Genomic DNA, 24,569 nt, shown 5'->3' with positions numbered 1-24,569 from the left:
TGAGCGGTCTCCAACTGGTACTCCTCGAACACCTGCAAAATAACCAAGCAAACCTGGCCGAATTACGATAGTAGGAGGATAGAGGATCTACTAAATAGGTCAAGGAATTAATATTTAAGATCTTTGCCACAATCACGGAACATTGGCCGCTCTGCCTGCATTCTGGAAGAATGAGGATCCCTTTCAACAGCATTTTACTAGCTGTGAAGAGAAAGGGAGCAAAGGAACAATTTCGCGCTGTGTAAATGGTCAGGAAGTAGCTAAACTTTTTTTAAAGGATATTAGCAGGTTTGTTGTCGGCACCAATTGATTTGAAAGGAACACGGGCAAGCCATACTAAAACAACATCAATTGGTTCCATGAGAAATGTGCATAAAAATGACGCCCCGTGCGCTACTTGGGATCTTGACTTTTGTATCCAAGCTGCACATCAATAAAACTCGTGTGCCACTTCTCGATAGCAAACTTTCCGCTTTATTTGCTGCAAGGAGGCGTAACTCAAGGTAAGGTCGTTTGTGGACCTCGTAGAGTATTCACATCTAGCATATTAGTACGTGATCGGTTTTGAACGAGGCCAGATAATCGAAACAGCCACTCTTGCAATGCGAGTCAAACACGTGAATATAGTGGGTTAATAATTTTTAGTTGCACCGATCTGCGCCTGGTACCGTTTCTACTAGTTATAATTAATTTGGTTAATTTATAAAAATGGAGATATTCATATGTATGTAAGTTAGGGTAGTCCTTACTAATTATAAATAAGCAATTTTTCGAGTCTCACCTTTTCAAACAGTAATACCAAGGTTAAGAAAATATTTTTGTATGGCGACTCAAAAAATTTTAGTTTGTTTGTTTTCTTATTCCCAAAGCCGATAAAATTACAGTTGGCAATAACACATATGTTAGCTTAGATTGAACTAGAATGAGCCCCCAGTGGTACCAAAAGTTCATTTAACGACCAAACTGAAAAACCAAATCTAAAACCAGCACCTATGCTATAAAATAATTCCATGCTCTTGGCAAATACTAGAAGAGATCTGACAGCTGTGCTACTCCTAACAACGTTCTCCATTGTATCCTACTCTAACCCACACTTCCTACATCTGCTTTCACTGACAACGCTTATATAAAAACATGTGACGCCAGAAGGCAATGTCCAGTCAGAATACCCGTCTTGAGTCTACAGACCTCCCTTTTCAAAGGTAACAGTAACTTTGTTAGTCTAAGGTTGTATGACCTACACATCATCTCCGAAACTCAACAGCCCCGCGCTTGGATCCAGGCCTTTCCCGCCTGGTCGATCATGTGCCGAACGTTTACGGAGAAAACCTTGGGGGATGTGCCCCCATTTTATCCAGCTCACCCTATTTTTCATTTCCATCTATTTCCATATGCCCTGGGATCCAATATAGTTATTTCTCCATATGCCGACTCTTTCCAGAGATCGCTTACACTCTAACACACTTTTGGCTGTTGAGTTATCCGAGATTATTGCCTTAAATGATACTTGGTTGTCAGTATAAACATTGACGCGTCTGTAGTTAAAGCTTTTTTCCAGTGTTTCTACTGCATTGGTTACGGCCACCACTTCCACCTGGAAAACAATACAGTGATCTGCCAGCTTCCAGGATCTGTTTATTTCTGGATCAATACAGTATATCGCAGACCCTATCCTTCCATTCCTTTGGAACCATCGGTATACGCCTCTATCACCTTGACCGGCATTTGAGCAACCGCCAACCATCCCCCTCTACTGTGGCTCTAAGAGCTCCTTCGAAGCGCAGATACGGAATCAGGAAGTCTGTTTGTTCTCTAATTGATGACGTTTTACTACTATGGCTATATGGTCTGCGCTCAAGCTGCCCCGTAGCAACGAGCCTTGTCGCGGTTGTTAACGCTATGTTCTGCGCCGCCAGGTCTATAGGTGGAATTTGCAGAATGGCATACAGTGCAGCCATCGGGGTTGTTTTCGGGTTGCTAATCATTGATAGCCTGCATACCCCTCTACATTTTTCAGGTAGGTTCTTTTTTTGTCTGGCTGTCCATCCACCAAACAAGGACTCCATAGCATAGGTTAGGCTTTACAATCGCTGAAAATACCCAATAAAGGAGAAAGGGCGATGGACCCCACGTAACCAGCATTCTTTTTAATGCATATAGTGGCGACGATGTCTTTTTCATTTATCTTCCACGTTGAGCTTCCACGACAACTTCCGTTCTAGAATGATTCCTAGATATTTTATGCAAGGTTTCTACTACAGGGTATTTATATGTATCCATTAAAAAGAGCTAACTGTTGGAAGGCACTTTCCACTTGTGACAATTACGACATCATCTGCTTAACTTTGACTTCCGTACGACACCCCTTAGTCGGTTCCAATCGGATCCAAAAATGTATGTAAAATTCTCGGCTTTGGTATTAACATTTGAAGGGGTGGGACTGAAAAATCGGTTATTTGATTTATACCGACCACCCTAATGAAAGTATATTTAGGAAAATACTTGTTTTAGTAACTTCCAGCTAACTATTCACAGGTACATCCATGCATACGTATGTATGTGTCTATATTATATAGGAATTGCATTTGCAACGGTCCCAAATAGGAAGGAAGGGGGCATCTGGACATTTTAATTTAAAAAATAATTCAAGATCACACAATACAACGCCCGTGTCTGAAAATTCCCTGCAAAAAATGCGATAAGTCTAGGATGAATCCGGGATGAGTCGCAAAGGAGTATGCGACCAATGTCAGTTTTGATCTCATTGTATGAGTTGAACTGTTCCCCTTTGTTTGAGCATGCCCTATGAAGAGACTAACTGTACCCATTTATACCCGAAAGGGAGTTGGTCCAAACTCTCTTTGTACCCAAATGGGTCCATATGAAGACTATTCCCTTTTCTTTTTAATAATGAATCAAATAGGGACCAGTCGAAACATTTGCCAAGACTCCAAATCTATTTGATGTAAGTTGTTTGCCCGCCTTTCAAAAAGGCCTAAAAATATTCTCCACTGCGCTGTAGTCGTTAAGTCCTAGTAATTCATGTTCGGTATAGGAATCCGCATTTTTCTTAAATAATTCGATTCAATCAACTGTAATCTTTTTTATTTTTCTCATTTCGTTGCCGTTTTTTTTTAATATTTCTTAAAATGGGCTACATAGATTTCAAACTGACTAATCCCAACTCTACTCGAAAAGGACTAAAGGGGATCAACTACGCCCAAATGTAGACAAAAGAGGACAATCGGAGACCAATCTCTTTAGAGATTAATTGTACGATTTTTTGTAGGGTTGTTATCAATGCACATATGCACACATACGTACTAAGCGATTATGAACACATCAAATACTTGGAAAATTAAAATTTTTCCTCATCGAAATCTATTCATTTCACTCTACTTATTCATAATAAGCAATAACAAATTGATGGATAGCTACTTCTTTTCATTAGGGTGGCTTTCACTTAAATCGTGTTTACATACATTTGGGATATTCACGTAAGTCTGGTTGTTCGCTTATCTTATTATGGCCCGGTTTTTGAGTAGTTGGTTAAGCCAAGCTTAAAGTAAGTTTGCTTAAACTCTAGTCAAATTTACACACCAGTTAAACTAATCAGCAGTTTTTCAGTCACAGTTTAAGGCCGCCTTTGGGGTTGGATTTTTGCCGGCAACATTGGTTTTTATACCCAGCTGTACTTGCACACAGGGTATTATAACTTTGATTGGATAACGGTTGATTGTACAGGTATAAAGGAATCGAGATAGATATAGACTTCCATATATCAAAATCATCTGTATCGAAAAAAAAAATTGACTGAACCTTGTCCGTCCGTCCGTCCGTCTTGAGTAAATATTGAGATATCTTTACCAAATTTGGTAGACGAGCTTATCTGGACCCAGAATGATTGGTATTGAAAATCAGCGAAATCGGATGAAAACCACGCCCACTTTTTATATATATAACATTTTGGAAAACACAAAAAACCTGATTATTTAGTAAATAATACACCTAAAATGTTGAAATTTGAAGCGTGGACTGATATTGAGACTCTTGATAAAAATTTTAAAATTTTTTTAAATGGGTGTGGCACCACCCACCTGTCATAAAATCAATTTTACAAATATTATTAATCATAAATCAAAAATCGTTAAACCTTTCATAACAAAATTCGGCAGAGAGGTTGCCTTTACTATAAGGAATGCTTTGAAGAAAAATTAACGAAATCGGTTAAGAACCACGCCCGCTTTTATATGAAAGATTTTAAAAGGGTCGTGGTCGAATAAAATAAGCTATATCTTTGCAAAAAAGAGCTTTATATTAATGGTATTTCATTTCCCAAGTGGATTTATAACAATAAATAGGAAAAACTTCAAATTTTAAAAAATGGGCGTGGCACCGCCCCTTTTATGACTAATTTTCTATGTTTCGGGAGCTATAACTCGAAGAAAAATTAGTTCAGAATGGAGCCAAATATGTACATATGTATTATTGCGCAGCCTTGTAACACTATTAAGCACACAAAACAAACAACAACAGCATTTCAAGTGTACAGCTGGGTATGTAATGTTCGGTTTCACTCGAACTTAGACTTCTTACTTGTTTATTATCTAAATAATTTGTAGATACGGCAACAGCCGGATTTTGTTTACCCCACAAACTTGGAAAAAAATTTCTACAGCGAAATATATATCTAGTTCCGGAGATGATATCCAACATCGCTATTTAATTATTTTTAAACCGTATAGTTCTCGAGTTAATATCCAACTTCATTCTCGAATCACTACCAACCTTTGAGAAATTTTGTAAAATTAAAAGTTTTTCAGTTGATCTCCAACGTCATTAATATTTTCCAATTATTATCCAATGTTCGAGAGATTTTGAGAAATTTAAAATGAATATTCAACATATTTCTCCAGTTGAGATCCCACATTGGATATCGAGTTGAGGGGGAGTTGAAAAAAAAATCTGCAAGATGGTACCACCAAACCACAACAGCTGTTTATTATGAGAAATAAACACCTCGTTGATAGCAGTATTTTATTTTATTTTCGTGAAAATACTGTAGTATGGAATTTCACATTTGAGTCCAGTTAGTGGTTCATTAAATTTTTTCAACTTAAGTAATAGCATTTCTTGCTTTATTTCCTCTTTTGCAGAGTACGCTATGATTCTCTAGTTGAGCCACTGTTTCGAAACAACTCTTGAGATTGTAGAAGTATGCCTAGTTCTCAACATGAGCTCTAATGGTAGTCAAACCCGAATGCTTGTTGGGTATATTCGACGCCCTTTTGAACGAACGCAATAACTGATAGGCCATATTGGCCGCTTAAGCTCAGCTTTAACTTCAGTTAAAGTAGAGTGAAAAACTGCAAAATAAATTTAAACGTAGTTTAACTGACAAACTGAGTTGAACTTGTATTGAAAAACCGGGCCTTAGAGTACAGTGAACGGTTTATATTAAGATTTTTGTCTTAACCAAATTGAAAGTACTTTCTGAAATCAATTTTTGAATGAACTTCTGATGCAACTGAAACTGATGCCAAAATTTGTCGATGCCCACAGTTTTACACATATACATTTTTGGTTTAGAGATTATTTTTACAAAAATGCAGCATCTTTTTTTTTTTTACTAGCGTAGCCGGGCGTCGTTGTCCTGCCCAAAAAACTATATTTGTCTACATTTAAAAGTGGTACTTCCTTCCCATTATCACTCTCTATTCCATCCTCGTCTTTTCTATATTCCATTTATTCTTCTTATTCTTGTCATTACCATATGTCCGTAAGTTTTCCAGCTTCTCCACCCTCGCACTCCCACTACCGATACCTCTACTATTCCCGCTCATCCCACTACCTCGCTCACCACAACTCTCTTATGACCGGAATCTTTATACCTAATATTGGATACCTGCTTCAGATAATTGCGGAATTATAGCGAAATTAAATTTTTTCTAATAAGGGGCGTGGTTGCGCCCACGTTTCCAAAATTATATACAGTTTATTATATAGAGCACATATACTCAAATAAATAGTATGAGTCAAATGTACGCGGATATTTGCCAAAACAAAATTTAAGTGACCTCGTGACATAACCCCACACACTTTTACAAAAGAAATCATAGCCAAAAGAATACCGAATGACTTGAGAACCTACTTTGAAAACTTCGCCAAGAACAGTTGTGATACAACCATATCACTTTTTATCATGTATAAGAAAATTTTTTTTTTTTAAATAGAGGGTGAAATTCCGCCACTTTGATATAAATTTAAGGCCCGGTTTTTCAGTACAAGTTCAACTCAGTTTGTCAGTTAAACTACGCTTAAATTTGTTTTGCAGTTTTAAGTATAATTTAACTGAAGTTTAAGCTGAGCCTAAGCGGCCGATCCATGCGCCACTTATCGGAGTTTTTTTCCTTATTATTGCATTGCCAACTATATTCCAAGTTTCATGCTTGTAACTTATCGGGAAGTTACTTAAATATCAATTACAAAATTCGTAGGTAGTTCGTGTGAGGATGCAAAGTTTCACGTTTTTTGTGGTCTTCATGTAAAAACTATGACTACGAATCACTTATTTCAACAATATATGACGTAAGCGTAAGTATTTCATGAAATTTGAAGCTTCTAGCCGTAAAAAAGGGCAAAAATTACAGTTTATATGCGGTATATAATATATATACCACCGATCTCTATGATTTTTTCAGGCAATAATATATGCTATATACGTATGCATTTGGTGAAATTTGAAGCTTCTAGCTGTTGAAATGGGGCAGAAATTGCGCAAAGTTTCTTATCTGAACAATCGGTTGTGGGGGATATATGTTATATATACCACCGATCTCTATGATTTTTTCAGACAACAATATATGCTATATACGTAAGCATTCGGTTAAATTTGAAGCATCTAGCTCTTAAAATGGGGCAGTAATTACGAAAAGGTTCATATCTGTACAATCGGTTGTGGAGGATATATGCTGTATATACGACCGATCTCATTCATTTTTCAGACAATAATATGTGCAATATACAAAAGCATGTGGTGAAGTTTGAAGCTTCAATCTGATAAAATGAGGAAGATATGACAAAAATCCTCTTTTTCTGAAAAATCGGTTGTATGAGAGATATACATATGCTATAGTGGTCGGATCCGGCCGGTTCCGACAAATGTCTAATCGGATACCTAAATACACTCGCCCACCAAATTCTATCAAGATATATCAAAAATTGAGGGACTAGTTTGCATACAAACTGACATACGGACAGACGGGTATGGCTAAATCAATTCAGCCCTTCATCCTGATTATTTCGGTATACTTAATGGTGGGCCTATCTATTTTCCTTTAAGGACTTACAATTTTGGTATTCGTGACGAAGTTAATACATCATTTCATTTTCAAGAAAGGTATAAAAAGATGGTTCTTAACTTTGTACTCAAGTGTGTTTCTAGAATTGGACTCAAAAGTAACATTTCAATACTACAGTGTTTTCACGAAAATAAAATAAAACGTGTTGAATTTATTTATAATTTATATGGCTTCATTACTGCTGCCAACACAACTCTCAGCTTGACTTTGGTGTTACCACCTTAAAGAAGATTTTTCAACTGCACCTCAACTCGATAAGCCTACAATGGATAAATGTGTTGAAAATTATTTGAGAGCTGTACATTTGTCAAAATCTTTCAGAGTTTGGGGCTGGCTTTGGAGATCAACTGGAGTGCTATAAACTTTACAAAACTTCTCCATGGTTGGATAGTAATTGGAGAATGGTGTTAAATATCAACTCCAGAGCTAGATATATATTCGTCTAAGGCTGAAGAAATATTTGTTCCATGTTTGTTGGGTAAACAAGATCAAGTTTTTGCCGTATCTACAAATTATCTAGATAATAAAAAACAATGTTGGCGTTCAAAAAAGCGTACCCCAAAGGCGGCCTTAAACTGTCACTGAGAAACTGACTTTAGTTTAACTGGAGTTTAAATTTGACTAGAGTTTAAGCACACTTAGTTTAAGCTTAACTTGACCAACTACTGAAAATAAACCGTTAATTTATTTAGCCTTTGTGTTTGGGTGCACGAAAATAATTTGCATATGATTTTTATAGTAAATTTAATTACATTAGGACTGGCCATATTTTGTCATACCAAAAACAATGAAAGTGTCTGTTTTCGTACGTATTTGAACACTAAATTCATGAAAGGTATAAAAATCAGTAATGATTGACTATGAAAAAAACAGCTATGAGGTATTTTACCGGAAACAAATAATGTTGGGACTTTTGACGACAAGTTATTGTTTTGTTATCGACTTATTATCATCAGCTAATTATTATCGTCGAATTATCGGTTTGTTTCGGCTTTGTATTGCTTTGTCATTCGCTTATTATTTATTTCTTATCGGCTTGTAAATGGCGTATTAAAGATATTTCATTAATTGTATGTTTAAGTTGAATCTGTATCGGTTTCATAATAAACCGATGAGTCGCCCTAACATGCCGATGACAAATTGACAGCACCCCGATAAGGAATTGATAAACTTTTCCATGACATATTGACAAATTTTAGAAAATCGATTATTTTTCTATAAATATTCGATAGAAAATTGCCAACTTTTCCATATAAAATCTATATCCTTTCGAAAAAAATCGACAATTCAATAGCAATCTGATACATTTTGTCGATAACTTTCGCGTAAATAAGCAAAAACAAATCCATACACTTTTCGATAACACGCCCATAAGAAATTGGTAGAACTCCGATTACAAATCGACCAATTGTTTTCTCTTCACTCAAAAATTCTTTAAAACGATGAAAATAGCTACAAAAATAAGGAAAAAATGGTATGTGGTAATTTGCCATAGACATTTTTCTCTAAATCTGGACAAGTAATTTATTGTTAAAAACTAAAACAGATTTATTCCTTGCTTTTAGGAATAAATTTTTTTAAAAATGGGCAAAATTTTATAAAAAAAAAATTTAATTGCGTAACTTTCAAGGCTGTGGATTTTTAGTCGAGGAGCTCAACTTTACAGTCAAGTACTCTTATTCGCTGAGCGAAGTATTCCTGATTGAAAAAATTTAAGTAAAATATTCCCTTTTACTTATTATATTGAAATTTTCCACAATTTTTTAAAATTTGTTAAAGAAATGTTGTTCCCATTTTAGGTAAGTGTTTTTTTTTCGAGTGTTCCATTTCCTTTTTCTGCCTTTCCTTTCCTTTCGTTTCCTGGCCTTACCTTAATTACCTGTCTGATTTCGCTCATGTTATTGTCATACATTCTGGATTAGCGTCAGCAAAGATGAAGATGCCATAAGCAAAGATGTTTACACGTAAACTTTTTTTAAATTTTGCTGAGAGCCTTTCAATATACGCTTCAAAATTAGAGGCGGACTTTTCAAACTCCTTTATTTAGTTTGTCGACCAACCAAGTCTATTTCACATTCACCACTGTACGATTCGAAAAATGTTGGTTAATATGTTAATGAATATTACTACAAAACTGTGCCCAAAAGTTTTATATATACTAAAATTTTCGAAATAAATTACTCTACAAAAATAATCTTAAAATCGTTAACCGAGATCCGCCAATTAACTGAAACTGTAAGTATTGACCCTTAATTTCTCTATGAAAATCTATGAAAAGACATCGAACTACTTTGCTAAACTTTTTACAAAAAAAAAAAGTAGTTACAAATATAGAACACCCCTAATGTTCCATTCAATGCGCATTCACGTGCGTATACTCCCACATTATAGACTACTGGCATGTTGTTCAAACATTTGTAACATTACATAAACTTACATTAATTGGCATATAAATGCAGCAGACCTCCACTAATGAATGGATCAGAGATTTAAATTTAGATATCTTGGAAATGCGTATGGGTAAAGGGCCATAGAAAGTACAGGGGCAATAGCAAGTTATTAAACTTTAAACTTAAAATAATTGTGAGTATCAATACTATTTGTGTGATACCCTTGCTTAACTCTTTAATTTGAGCTCATTTGAAAATTGAAGGGTAATCGCCAGCAACGAATAATCCATTAATCGATAAGCAAAAGTTGTTTGGTAAAATAAACCATTTATCACTAATCGACTAGTTGTTTGCATTCGACTAGTGATAAATTCCGACTATTCGAATAGTCAGCTACATTTCCGGTAACTAACTTTGCAGTAAACAATTTTATTTATTTTTTTATTTTTATCACAAAAAAATTAGTTTATGAAACCGCCAGTATTCGCATAAAGGCAGTTAGTCGATTGCATGCAATCGAATACCAACTAATCGATGTTGATGATTGTCACTTGCAATGTTATTCGCGATTACCCTTACATATTTATACCCAGCTGTACTTGTACACAGGGTATTATAACTTTGATTGGATAACTGTTGGTTGTATAGGTATAAAGGAATCGAGATAGATATAGACTTCCATATATCAAAATCATCAGTATCGAAAAAAAATTGAGCCATGTCCGTCTGTCCGTTAGCACGATAACTTGAGTAAATATTGAGATATCTTCACCAGATTTGGCTCACGAGCTTATCTGGACCCAGAATAGTATTGCAAATGAGCGAAATCGGATGGTAACCACTTCTCCACAAAACACAAAAAACCTGATAATTTAGTAAATAATACACCTAGATTGTTGAAATTTGACGTGTGAATATTGAGACTGTTGATAAAAATTTCAAAAAAAAAAAAAATTTAAATGGGCGTGGCACCGCCCACTTGTGTTAAAATCAATTTTACAAATATTATTAATCATAAATCAAAAATCGTTAAACCTATCGTAACAAAATAAAATAAGCCATATTTTTGCAAAAAAGAGCTTTATATCAATTGTGTTTTATTTTCCAACTGGATTTATAACAATAAATAGGAAGGACTTCCAATTTAAAAAAGGGGCGTGCCACCGCCCTTTTTATGACCAAGCCATTTTCTGTTTCGGGAGCCATAACTCGAAGAAAATTTAACGGATCGTAATAAAATTGGATACACAAATTTTCCCTATAGCAGGAAATATTTCTAGAAAAAATGGACGAGATTGATCAAACACCACGCCCACTTTTATATAAAAGATTTTTAAAGGATGGTAGACGAAAATAATAAGCTATATCTTACCGAAAAAGAGTTTGGTATCAATAAAATTTTACTTTCTAAATTGAATGACAACATTAAATTGGAAAACACTAATTAATTTTTGAAAATGGGTGTGGCACCGCCCCTTTTTGTCTAAGCAATTTTCAATGTTTCGGGAGCCAACAAAATTGGGTACACATATTTTCCTTATAGCAGGAAATATTTCTCAGTAAAAGTGGATAAGATTGGTTAAGGACCACGCCCACTTTTATATAAATGACGTTAAAAGGAGGTAGGTAAAAATAATAAGTTAAATGTTAGCGAAAAATAGTTTTGAACCAATCGTATTTTGTGCCATTATAACAAGAAATGGGAAAAAATTCAAATCTTAAAAAATGGGTGTGGCACTGCCCCTTTCTTAAAATCCATTTCCCAACGTTTCTGGACAACAACACCATTTCAAGTGTACAGCTGGGTATTTAATGTTCATTTTTACCAGAACTTAGACTTCCTTACTTGTTCATTGTGGTTATGTACTTGTAACAGTAAAGAACGCAACTTTAAATAAGATTTAAAACATGCAATAAAAAAAATATTTTTGCCCATGCGCCATATAATACATATATCGGGCCCCTTTATAAATCAGTCAACATGAGCAGTGAGGGAAAAATTTCAAAATTTGGCATGAAGGAAATTTGTTTAATGTCCAATTGACTTTTAAATAGCTGCCTGTGTATGCTAGCGCAGGAAGTGATGATAGGTTTGTGTCTAAGCTTATAACACAGGGTACTTTGTGTACGAAAAATTTGTATGTGCGACAACCCTTCAAAAAACGCGAGTACTCTTTAAACAATGTAATACTATGTTCAAACAGAAAAATAAATTGATGCTATTTCGATTTAAATTGAGTGGTGTTCATACAACTCTATTTAGCTTACACAATAGTAATTTGATAGCTGGTTGGCTCATCTCTACAGTAACAACATATCTTTGTTGAGGCTGTCAAAATGTGCGTGTTGGTATTAGGTGAATAGAATGGAATGAAAACATAAAACTTTGAAATTTTTGTGTGTTGTAAGAAAATGTGTTCAGTGTTTTGTTTTCATTTTGATTTTGCCATCTTCTTTTGACAGTCCCTACTCCAGTGAAATGAAAGACATAAAATCAGCTGATGAAATGAGCCAACCATATAGTTCAGCCATGCGTAAGTGACGTTTAAATATACTCAATAAACACACTTTACAATGTTGCATTTGCAGGTTGAAACAATTTATTACGCATTTTTTTTTAAATTGGCAATTTATTATTACAATTTATTATATGACAAATTGCGTAATAAATTGCCCAAAGAGTATAAATCGCCAATTTGGTGTGTGTTTGAACCTAGTATAATACTGTTTTCACACAGAAACTTAATGATCTCATTTCACCTGCTAATGAAATCGTAAATTTTTTGCTTTCACACAGAAGTAACTGCTCGATTAGTATGAAGGATGAGACAGACAATCATGGCGGAACGATACAAGGTGGGAGCATGGTGACATACCTACAAACAAAAAAAATTCCATGTACTTGTAAATTCGATGGACAAATGTCAAAATCGTACTGCGCCGGTAGTTGATGTATCAAATCAAATAAAAAATGTTATAATCAGCTGTTCGATGCGGCCACCTTGTATCGTTCCGCCATGCAGACAATGACATTTGCTTTGAAAACTAAGAAACGGAAACGGAAGCGGAACGCTGCCAACAGAGTTGCATTGTGCTTTTGACTTCATTAGGCATTCGATTAGCTACTAATGAAATAATAATAGACTCGAATTTCGTAGGGAAGATTGAGCTCAATAAGCGTCTTAATGTAGAAAACTGCCTTTATTATTCAATAAGCCGTCTGTGTGAAAACAGTATTAGAGTACTCCAACATGAAGAAAATGGAACACGTAAGCCAACAATTTTTGCAGGGAATGTATTGAAGACACGGTTGCCAGTTTGGTCCATTTGGACCAAATTTGGTCCGCTCCAACCCCGTTTGGTCCGCTGGTTTTTTTTTTTTTTTTTCAATTTAGTCCTTTTTGGGCGAGCCGTCACGATCTTGGTACTTTGATTTGAATTTTTTAATTTTTTTACTTTCATAACAATACGCAACACTGATAAAAAATTTGCTTGCTTGAACACCCTGTGAATGGCAATCGATTTTCAGTAACTCTCACCAGCAGAGCCGATAGCTATTGGCCGGTTTTACATAGAACGCTTTGTCCTGTAACAATGTTCGTGTCTCGAAGTAAGTGGCGTTAGTGCAGCGATAACTTTACATATGTACAACGACTTGAGGTAAAAACAAATTTTAAGATTTTTATATTGAACTCCTAAAGCAAATGCAAAAACGCTCTGATTTTTCTAGATGTGATATACAATTTTTATGTACAATTACTCCCGACAAGGTATTAGCAGAAACCAAAACTTCTATAATACCGTTAATAAATAATTTTTCGTACTTGATGAAGTGCGTGCAAGATACCATTGTTACACAATGGAAGCATTTAAGACTATTAAATTGTGATTTTAAGCCTGATATAGACGTTTTAGCTTTTTGGGAAAAAGCAAGCTTTTATAGAAATGGTAGGAACGAAAAGTGTTTTGAAGAATTGCTTGGTTTTGTATATAATTTACTGAGTCTCCCACATAATTCGCCGGCCGCAGAGCGCAACATTTTTGAATTGTCTCTTAAAAAATAAATTTAAAAAAATGTAAGGCGCGATAACCTCCGAAGAGAGTTTAGGCCGACCTTCCCTTCCAATTTACGTCGTGCTCCTTTTTTTAAATTTTTCCTCCAAATTGGCGGTACGGGGCCTACTTGTTTTATGCCGACTCCGAACGGCATCTGCGAGGCAGATGAGTTTTCACTGAGAGCTTTTCATGGCAGAAATACACTCGGAGTGCTTGCCAAACACTGCCGAGGGGCGACCCCGCTTAGAAAAATTTTCTTCTAATTGAAAAACCTTATTTCTAAAATTTTGATATTACTTTGCCCGGGGTATGAACCCTGCGCATTCGGTGTGGTAGGCGGAGCACGCTACCATCACACCACGTTGGCCGCCAATTGTCTCTTATTAAAACCAAATTACGCAATAAATTGGAGTTTATTTCAATCAACCACATAATGTTAGCCAAAGAACTTTGTACGCAAAACCCAGTTCCTCATTACGTTTGGACGGTGAAAGACATACGCTTGTCCTAGAAAAGTTATACAATGAACGGTATAAAACAGTGCTTATTATATGTTTTTTTCGATTTAGCCCAGAATCAGGGCCGCAGAGAGCCGAGTCGGCCCTCTGGGACAGTTCGCGTTTTCGGGCCCCCTAAAAAATAAACTCAATCCAGTAAAAAAATAACATAACATACATAAATTTTTCAATTCACATTGTCAGTTTTATTTCATATAAAATAAGATTTACTAGAACACTTACATAAATGAAATGTTAGTTTTATTGTTTGATTTGCTTACATTAACTTTTTCTAAATATGTACATTTTAAGAGCTTGAATCAGCCAAGGAAAACCTTCCGTACTTTTTAGTCTGCGAATATGGAAATTACCGATTCAAAACTAATGCTGCGAGCAGGGCTGGACTCCAACGCTTTTCATGCGATTTTGGCTCATGGTAGAACGTAAAAAATGTTTCACGCGAGACAATAGACTAAAAGAACGCTCCCCTTCAGCCACACTGACTGGAAGTGTGCAAAATATTCTTAATTCTATGCAGATGTTCAGAGATAATACTTCCATCTTCAAGTCATGGAATTTGTTCAGAAGTTGAAATGGGGGCAGCGAATCACATCCCAAATTTGCTAAGTGGATGGCTTTGAGATGAATGATTTCATCTATTAGATCCGTAGAAATATCGCAGAATGCCGCTGCTTTTCTCTGAGCTCTTCTTCCGTCAGATTCTGACACTTCCACAAAAAACTGAATTTAATCGCAATGTCATTTACGGCTTCGAAACGTCTTGTCATGTTACCAATCGATCAGTCCAAAAGAACGTAAAAAACTTGCTGTTTGAATTGAGTTTCGGAACCACACTCAGGTGATTCGCCAGGTAATTTATCGAACTGGCGTTTTCTTATCTTCCTTCTTTTCTCTGGGAAGGTATTCACAACTCCTATACTCCCTGCCAGAACCTTACATTCTTGAAGTATGATCGACCATTCATCCCTAAACTTCTTCAACTCATCAATCAGGCTACGTACATTTTCTGTTTCACGTCCAGTGCGGCATTTCTAGGTTGCAGTACCAGATTGCGATGGTTGATTACCGTCAACACTTTGAGCCAAATGGAGGCTAAGATGATACACTCAAATTTCCCCATATATGCTTCAATACCTTTCAAATCCGTTACTGTTTCTGAACTCAGATGCAAAAGCTTGATTTCATCAATAGCTTTCAACATTTGGGGAATGTGAGTTTCGAAAGGTTTCACACTATCCACACGAGCAGAACATCGTGTTTGTGGCATGCTGTGCAAGGAGCAATTAGTTTTTTCCTTGAGAATTTCCCATCTCTGAGGGCTTGCGCTAAAGATATTATACAATTTCTGCATAATACCAAAAAATGTGATGACTTCTGCACAACATTCAGCAGCTTCCACTCCACATAAATTTAAACTATGACAAGCACAAAGTACAAATATTGCCAGGAAGTTATCTCTCAGGATATGACTCTGCGCTCCTTTGTAATGACCGCTCATATTACTGCCATTATCATACCCTTGCCCACGGCAGTCATCCAGTGGAATATTGAACTTTTTTAGAGTGCTGCGAATCAGCTCAGTGGGAGCTTCTCCTGTTTTTGCGTTACAACCCACAAACTCTAGAAAGCGTTCTTGGAGTTTCCATTTTCCGGGTCCCTGTCTAATAAAACATAACGCAATATAAAAACAGTCTGCTCAATATGCGAAGAATCAGGGGTTGCATCCACTATTTTTGTGTAATACTTGACGGACTTTCTCTCGCCTTCTATCTTTCTAATTACTTGACTTGCACAGATTTCTATGAACTCATTTTGTATTTCATCAGACAAATAATGTGCTTGGAGACGATTCTTTTTCGTTTGAGATTCCCTCACCTTCTCCAAATGTTCATGCAATAGGGGGTCGTAATTGCTGATCAGTTCCAAAATACCAAGAAAGTTTACATTTTTTGGATTTCCGATCAATGAATTATCCCCTCTAAATGCCAATCCTTTTTCTCCAAGAAATAAAACAACATCAAGAACTCTGCGACAGTGAACTTGCATTTCGAATTCTCATTTCATATTGGCGCCACTCTATATAGCAAGTTTTATGATTTTGACTATTTTCATGTTCAGGAATTTTGTCGTGTAACCTCTTCCAACCTTTTTCTTTAGAATAACCTGAAGCTTTTGTCACAGCTGATCAGGTATTTTCGGAAATTTGGCTGAAAAACCGGCAAGGAAAACAAAAAATCTCTTCCTTCGTTGTACTCCAAACGAGCCAATCACGCTTTACTTTTTCTCCGTTTTTTAGAGTAGTATGGAGTATGATTTGAAGGAAATGGCGACCACTTAAGTCGTTGGGAAGTCGAAATAAAATGTGATTTGAAGTTAGTTGAAGCATTTTTGACAGATAGCGCTTATAAAATTGTGTCAATCTAACTGTTTATCTAACTTAAAAGCACATTTTATTTCGACTATGACTATGCCCCATAGTATTTGATCGGATGCTTATGGTTTTAGTTAAGTGATTTTCAATTTTAAAACAATTTTTTGTAGCAACAAAATATGTATGTATCTATGAGATCCTAGTTAGAGTACTGTCAATACTGCTTTGCCTTGCCGGGCCCCCAAAAACCGTCCGGGCCCCAGGGCAATTTCCCTGACTGCCCCCTCTCCGCGGCCCTGCCCAGAATATATTATAAACATGTATGCTTTAAATTTTTAAATATATACACATATGTACATATGTGTATAAGACTGAAAAATATCATCATCAACAATTATCATCAATTTTAACTGAAGCACTTTTTGTTTGTTGTAACGTCGTGTTGTTTTTTACTTTTTAAGTTGTTGATTACTACATTGTTTGTATACTAATAAATGAAAACAAATTTTGGTCCTTTTTTTTTTTTTGAAATTTGGTCCTTTTTTTCGACGAATTTTGGTCCGAAATGAAAACAGGCTGTGGCAACCGTGATTGAAGATACAATTTTCATGAATGTTAGTAGGTTAGTCATACGCACCGTCATACAATAAAATGTCACATGTGGACTTAGGCGGTTTTGATAAGTATAGACTCATATAGAACAAATTTTTTGAAAGAATTGAATAAAATTTCAAAAGTCGCCGTGTGTAAATATGGTGCGCAACTCCAAAAGAGAAGTTGCCTATAATCAATCAGCAACAGAACTTTTTGTGTTTAAATGACGAATAAATGAAACTATGCAAACCAATATCAAAAACGTTTTCGAAGAATCACTCTTGCCAATAAATGCTACTTTGGACTAGATAGGAAATTAAAAAGTGAAGTCCTCTCTCGGCAAACGAATACCATGCTCTACGAGTTACTGTGCAGAAGCAGATGAGGCGGCTCTGGGGGTGCTCGAGAAAAAGGTTCTACGAAAAATTTATGGACCCCTATGCATTGGCGACGGCGAGTACCGAAGAAGATTAAATGATTTACGCAGACATCAACATAGTCCAGCGAACTAAAACACAGCGGGCAGGCGATGTTGTGCGAGTGAAAGATGATGCTCCAGCTCAGCAAGTATTTTTATCGGAACCCGCCTACGGAGTAGAGGAATAGGGCGGCCCCCACTCCGAAGATGAGCGCATCTCGTAATAGAGCTGCAAAACTCTCGATGTTTTTGTTGTTGTTGTTGTAGGTATGCAACTTTCTTTGTGCATTCGCACAACATGACATATCATCCAGCGAAGCCTTTGGATTTTTATTCGCAGCACTATCGTCATATCTGCGTAAAGCTCATCTGCCTTTAAAAAATACCAGATAAATAAAGTGTAGTCGCTTCAAGGAGGCCTTCGGGAGTTCAAACAAATCACTCCCGTCGAAACTGGGCTCGTATCGGATTCACATCCTAAACCCTCTGGGAGTGTTTTGCTGTTATAACAGCAAATAAAATACGAGACATTACGTTTTTGGATTAGTACTTACCATTGCTTACCTAAATGCTGTCACAATTCGGTACGTCACCCAATATGCTAAAAAGTTAGAGGAAATAACTTCAAGAAATGCAATAATTTTGAATTTGAACTTAAACATCCTTTCCTGGAAAACTCACTATCGAAACTATCGACTATCGAAAGAAAAAACCGATGGTTTTGCAATAACAAAACGATCGATAGTTTAAGAACTTAACCTTATTGGCAGCCGTAACCGTTTCAACCATGGTATAAGAATTTTAAGGTAAATTCATTTGGAAATTTTTGACGTAAACACGTTGTATACATTAATGTAATGCCCTTATTACGGTTAACAACTCAACTTAGTTGGGTTGTAATTAAAACAACTCAACTTTAAAACAATTCAACTCCTGTTTGGTATTACGAATTATAACTTATTTCAATTGAAGTTGAATTGATGTTGCCAACCTAAAAACGTGATGATTTGACAGATAAATGAACAGCTATATATGAACTACTATATCAGTTAGTTAGCGAATACTAACACATATGTACCAGTAGGGTACTTAAGTATTAAATGGATATATTTACCTGAATGCTTATAACTTTTGTATTAGTCCATCGATTTTGTTGAATGGGATTTTATTTTTTTGTAATAAAACAGATCTTAGAGAGAAAATAAAAATCTGCAAAAAAATAAAAAATTTCGAGATCCTTCCTCGCAAGGTACAAATTTTTTTATATTTTTACAAAAAAAATTGAAAAAATCCGTTGGGATTGTTCGTTATCTTTGATTCTGCAGGGCCTAGCCAAAAGTGTTGTATGCACACTTTATAGCAAATTTCAAGCTTCAAACCGTTTTGGAATTGCTCAATTGGTTCTTGAGATATATATGATTTAGTGCACCCAATTGTTTTTTAAATGGTTATTCGTAAATATCTCAAAAACTTTACCATAGAATTAAAAATAACCTTGATTTTCGAAATCAGGGGGTGATTTTACATAGGAATTTCTTAATGGAGTCTCTGGTGCATTTTGGCTGTAAACCAGTGTTTTTTTATTTATAGCAAAATTGATATCAATTAAATAATATTAAATTTATTTTATAACGACAAAAATTTTGGTGACAAAATTGACATGTCGCTAAAACGGAAAAAATTCGCATGATCACTCCAATCCCTTGGAACTACCAAGCACCAAGTAAAAAAACATTTAAATGACAAATGATGAGCTTCTAATGAAGTTATTTTGCAGATTTGTAAGTTATTTTCGGTTAAGTAAGGAAGAATATTGCTCGAGGGACGGCTGGACCCCCATTTTAAAACTACACTCCTTGCTGACGGCAGCTATCAAAAATGCTGTGGAAATGATTTTAGTGTTGGACTGGACAACATCTACAGTTAATAAAGAGGTTTTAGATATTGAGGGACATATTTGTGCGAAGTGGATTGAAACCCATACGACTCCAGAGCAAAGCGATACAAAAACCGCATTTTACTCTAAAACAGGATTCGCGAGCCTCTGGCGACCGCAAGCTTCTCATGGAACTTGGGGGTGGGGAGGGGGGGGGGATGGCCTGAAGGTTTAATGTGGCCACATAAATCGTTCCCGAGATGGTCGGGCTAGCACCTTAATGGTGCTGTGGTACCGGAGCGTACCGGATCTGGACTGGCAAAGGACCGGCAAAGGACCACTACATCGATAACACTCCCCAAAGCCTTCGAGGAGCAACTTTATCGCTACAACAACAACATCAACATGGCACCGAGAGGGTCCGAAATATGAGGCCCAATCCATAGTTTTTTACAGAACACCTTTCTCCGTTGGGGGCTTTCGGCCGCGATTTGTAAAAATAACCCTGGGTGGGTCCAACACCTTTCTGCATTGCTGTATACAAAAAATCTGGCAAAATACAACAACCACATGAAAATTTGAAACGAAACGATATGACAGAAATGAAATTTTTAATTTTTGCTTTCGGATTCTAAAAACGGAGGTAGAAATGTGTCTTTTGATACCAAATTTTGTTAAAAATTAGGTGGTGAACCGTCTTGTAAAACGTTACCTTTTTTCCAAACAACTGCAAAATTGTATGAGACGACAGATTTTGATGTTTTTGACAACTACACTAACACAATGTTGTAAGCGGTAATGCCACAAAAAGTTTGTAAGACTAGACACCTCAACCGACTTTTTTTTTCACAGGTTGAGTTGTAATCTGTAACACCAAATTGCAAAATTTCAACTGAAACAGAGTTGAGTTGTAAACGGTAATAGGGGCATAACCCTTGCCATATGGGTTACATTAAAGAATTGGAATTTTTTTGGGAGTGATTATTTTTTGTTATTTGACTTGGTTCAAGATATATACACATATCGACAGAAGCTATCGATAAACCGATAAGCTCACGTTGCTTCTTAACCGAAAAATGAGAGAACCTCGAATCAGTTGTGGATTAATCTAAAAGTAGGTTGTTATGAATGCAAAAAAAAAAATATTAACACTTTCACTTGGTCAAGGAGACCTACACAAAAGTCAGTTAGTAGTAAGCAATGATCGATCAACCGATCAGTCACACGTAGAAACTGAGCCGTTAATTATAGAACCTTGAGTCCACTTGTGGGATAATCTGCAAGTAGGTGGCTATATAATGCAATCTCACTTGGTTAAAGAGATATAGGGCAATTTATGTGCTGGATCATTTGTGTACAGATAAATTCTCAATATTGCCTTGAAGGGTTAATGATGGAACTCTGTATCATCGGTTTATCGATAATTACTGCCGTGTATATCTCTTGAACCAAGCCAAATGACAAAGTTTTTGTTTTTGTAATATATTCCATGTAAATAACTTGCACATATATTTCTTCACGAAACCAGTGCATCCCTGTGCATGATTGCTAAATTTTTTTAGCAAAATGTAGCAGAAAACGTATGAGTTTTCTTGAGAGGTCTATACTACTTGACAAACGAAATTAAAAAAAAAAAAAAATTCAGAGAACTCCATAAAACAAGTTCAAACTTTCCCAAAGAATTTAACTGAAGAAATTTGACAAAAATTATCACTGCTATTTTTCTGTTCGCTGCTGTACATAGTATTTGCCATTTACTAGCATTGCAGTGATTAAATTTAGCTTAAAAGTTATTCAGTGATTAAATAAAGCTTGCGAGTTATTCGGGACAACGAAATTCAAAACATTAGAAATCTGTTGCTACACATATTTATTATTATTGAGGTAGTAAAATTTAGTTCATGTATTTAATTTTGGCACAATTATTCTATTATAAGGCATGTCGGTTTATTGGATGACGCTTCTAAAATAAAATTTTTCAATGTAAGAACTTTTACAGCAACCGAACAGAAAAACATTTTTTATTTGTGGGTGTGACCGTAGGTAATGGGCGTAAAAAATATATATTATATTCCCTTAAAATTATTTAAACTAAATTACTAAGTATAAACTTATAAATTTAAACAAATAAAAAATTATAAAATTTGTGTGCGCGTTGTGCTGAAAAAACAAATTTAAGTTACTCGGTTTACTACTATTATACTACATACAAGCGTTATAACTTCAAACTTATTTAGTTTGATGCCTCAATTTTCCTTTTTTCTTTTGAATTTTAAAAAAATAAACATCAATATGATATACATAATTCGATTTATCACCATTGGCCCTTTGTTTTTAATGCAGGCAAGTTTTATTTCTCAATTAATCTTGGAGTGAAAACCTTTGGAAACCAATGGTGCCACCTCGGATGAATCGCGTCCACGCGTTTCTGGTAAATAAAATTTCGTTAGCAGGAACAGCAAAAGGCATGTAACGGAGAATGGTAAAAAAACAAAAGCACCCCAGGCATTTGATAGCGATGTGAATGCCATTGCAACTGTGAAATTGCATACCCAAGATGATAAGCTGCCCATCGACATGGCAACTGGACGTGGAGCGACTTCGAATAATTCTGAAAAAAGATTTAGTGTGAGTAAGAAACATATTTCGTTTAATTTATTATAAATATATATTATATATGTAAGAAGATATGGTATGAAACACAAGGTAATAGTGTTGGCAAAAATTCGTGTAACTGTGATTTTGTCACAGCAACTGAAATATCACAGTAAAATGTAGCGACAACTTAGAAGTATTTGTCGTGACTGATCAACAGCATTGATTGCGGCAAGTATGGTTATTAACTCCGTCCCTTTGGAGGGATTTGACAATAGCGCTGGTTTCAATGTTGTTGAAACCTCCCCCTATATCAAACGCAAACGTCAAGCTGTCTAGTTGTGTTTCTACTGTATGCTACTTAACCTTCAAACCCTACTTTTGAATGCTTTTACTCATTTTGAACGTAATACAACGTTAAGAAACTATACAAAGTACAGCGGGCAGCATGTGCAGTGGTAAAAGTAGCACTTAGATCGAGTCCAACGAGTCAGCCATCAGCCACAAGGGTAGTGTAAGAATGCTCCCCAAAGTGGATGCGATTACAGATTACCAACACCCCACATTGAACTTTGACAAGCATTCCAGGGCAAATTTCCCCCTCAAGAACGCTTTGGTCAGCTGACAAAAGTTTACAAAGATAACGTAAGTGCACACTACATTGACGGGTCCAAAATGGTCTGCGGTGTTGCTGCAGGGTTTCGTCATTTTTTTTCTCGCAATATTATCTGTCTCACAAACTCAGCAAAGATACTAGACCTATATTTTTCTGCTAGAGAATCGGGTAAGATACGCTTATACTCGGATAGCCAAGCAGCGCTTAAAGCGCTAGATTGACCATATATGTACGTTCTCTGAGGCTGTCGAAAACTGTAAGAAGACGTTGCGTGAAGCAGCAAACCTTGCGTCCATCCTCTGTGGCAGTCACGGTACACCGGCCACTTTCATCAATACAGAGTGTCATTCTTATCAATCTCAAGAAAGCCGCAACTCGCAATTGGTGCTCCACAGATACCTGCAAAATCATCAATCAAACATATGCCCCTATTGCTGTTTACAACTCAACTTAGTTGGTTTGTAATTAAAACAACTCAACTTTAAGACAACTCAACTCCTGTTTGGTATTACGAATTACAACTTATTTCAGTTGAAGTGATCAATTTGTAGGAAATTTAAGGATTTGCAAAAGTAATTTTGTTATTAAAAGCAAAACTGATATTATATGAAATCTATTTTATAATGGCGAAAATGTTGGTGATTGACATGTCGCGAATACGGAAAACATTCGCGTGATCATTCAAATCACTTGGAACTACCAAGCACCAAGTAAGAAAATGTTTAAGTGACAAATGATGAGCTTCTTATGAAGTTATTTTGCAGATTTGAAAGGAAGCATTTTGCTCATTACTAAACAAAATTAAGGGCCATTTCCGCATACGCGTTCGTATTTTAAAATTATGCGCCACACTCCGATTCCTTGCTGTCGGCAGCTATTAAATATGCTGTGGAAATGATTTTGGTGTTGGACTGGTTTTAGATATTATTGAGAAGCATATTTGTGCGAAGTGGATTAAAACCCAAACAGCAAAAATTGTATTTCACTCTAAAACAGGATTCCCGGGAATAGTGATTAGTATCAATGGGACTCACGTTCGCATAACTTCACCTATTTTGGCTGCATCCGAACTGCGGCAAGCCTCGCCCAACTTCGGAATGTCGCTCCATAAAGTCAAAAAGTTATTCAATGTAAGCCTTCGTTTAAACATTGTTTTTTTCTATAAATGTGTACAAAATTGTTGATTATTGTTTGATTAAAAAAGGTTTAACTACTTTTAATTTTTTGTTTTTTTTTTTTTTGGTAACGTTTTATGAGCCCGTGCACCATCTAACTCTTATCAAATGTAGTATCAAAAGAAGCGTTTCGATCTCCGTTTTTGGGATTCGAAAGCGGAAATAAAAAATTTTATTTCTGTCGAAAAATATTTACAAAAACCCACAAAATGGCCCGAGGGTCCGAAATATGAGGCCCGTTTCACAGTTTTTTTGCATAGAACATCTTTCTGCGTTGGCGGCCTTTGGCGGCCCTGGGTGCACCGAAGGCCTTTCTGCATTAGTGTGTACAAAAAATTTGGCAAAATATAACAACCACATGAAAATTTGAACCGAAATGATATGACAGAAATAAAATATTTAATTTTTGTTTTCGGATTATAAAATCGGAGGACGAAACGTGTCTTTTGATACCAACTTTGAAAATGTTTGTTAAAAATTAGGTGGTGAACCGTCTTGTAAAACGTTATCTTTTTTCAAACCAACTGCAAAATTGTATGAGGCAACTGCTAGTAATCAGTTGTCAGATTTTGATGTATTTGACAACTGCACTAACACAA

At 35.9% G+C, this 24,569-nt stretch overlaps 1 protein-coding gene and 1 long non-coding RNA gene across 2 annotated transcripts in view; one reads left to right on the top strand and one right to left on the bottom strand.

The window, feature by feature from the left end:
* Positions 1-21,572: 21,572 nt before the first annotated feature.
* sut1 (sugar transporter 1) overlaps positions 21,573-24,569 on the bottom strand; it is a 71,333-nt gene continuing 68,336 nt past the window's right edge. The window contains exon 7 of the mRNA XM_067775414.1: positions 21,573-22,195. Coding sequence (XP_067631515.1) covers positions 21,942-22,195 — 254 coding nt within the window. The 3' untranslated portion in view covers positions 21,573-21,941. The remainder of the gene's footprint in view (positions 22,196-24,569) is intronic.
* LOC137245173 (uncharacterized) overlaps positions 22,076-24,569 on the top strand; it is a 40,544-nt gene continuing 38,050 nt past the window's right edge. The window contains exon 1 of the long non-coding RNA XR_010951263.1: positions 22,076-22,212. This is a non-coding gene — a long non-coding RNA (uncharacterized lncRNA). The remainder of the gene's footprint in view (positions 22,213-24,569) is intronic.

Source organism: Eurosta solidaginis, chromosome 3 (genome assembly GCF_040869045.1).
Source record: "Eurosta solidaginis isolate ZX-2024a chromosome 3, ASM4086904v1, whole genome shotgun sequence".
NCBI classification, from domain to species: Eukaryota; Metazoa; Arthropoda; class Insecta; order Diptera; family Tephritidae; genus Eurosta; species Eurosta solidaginis.
Note: the sequence above shows the minus strand (reverse complement) of the source record. Positions and strands in the feature narration are given on the sequence as shown.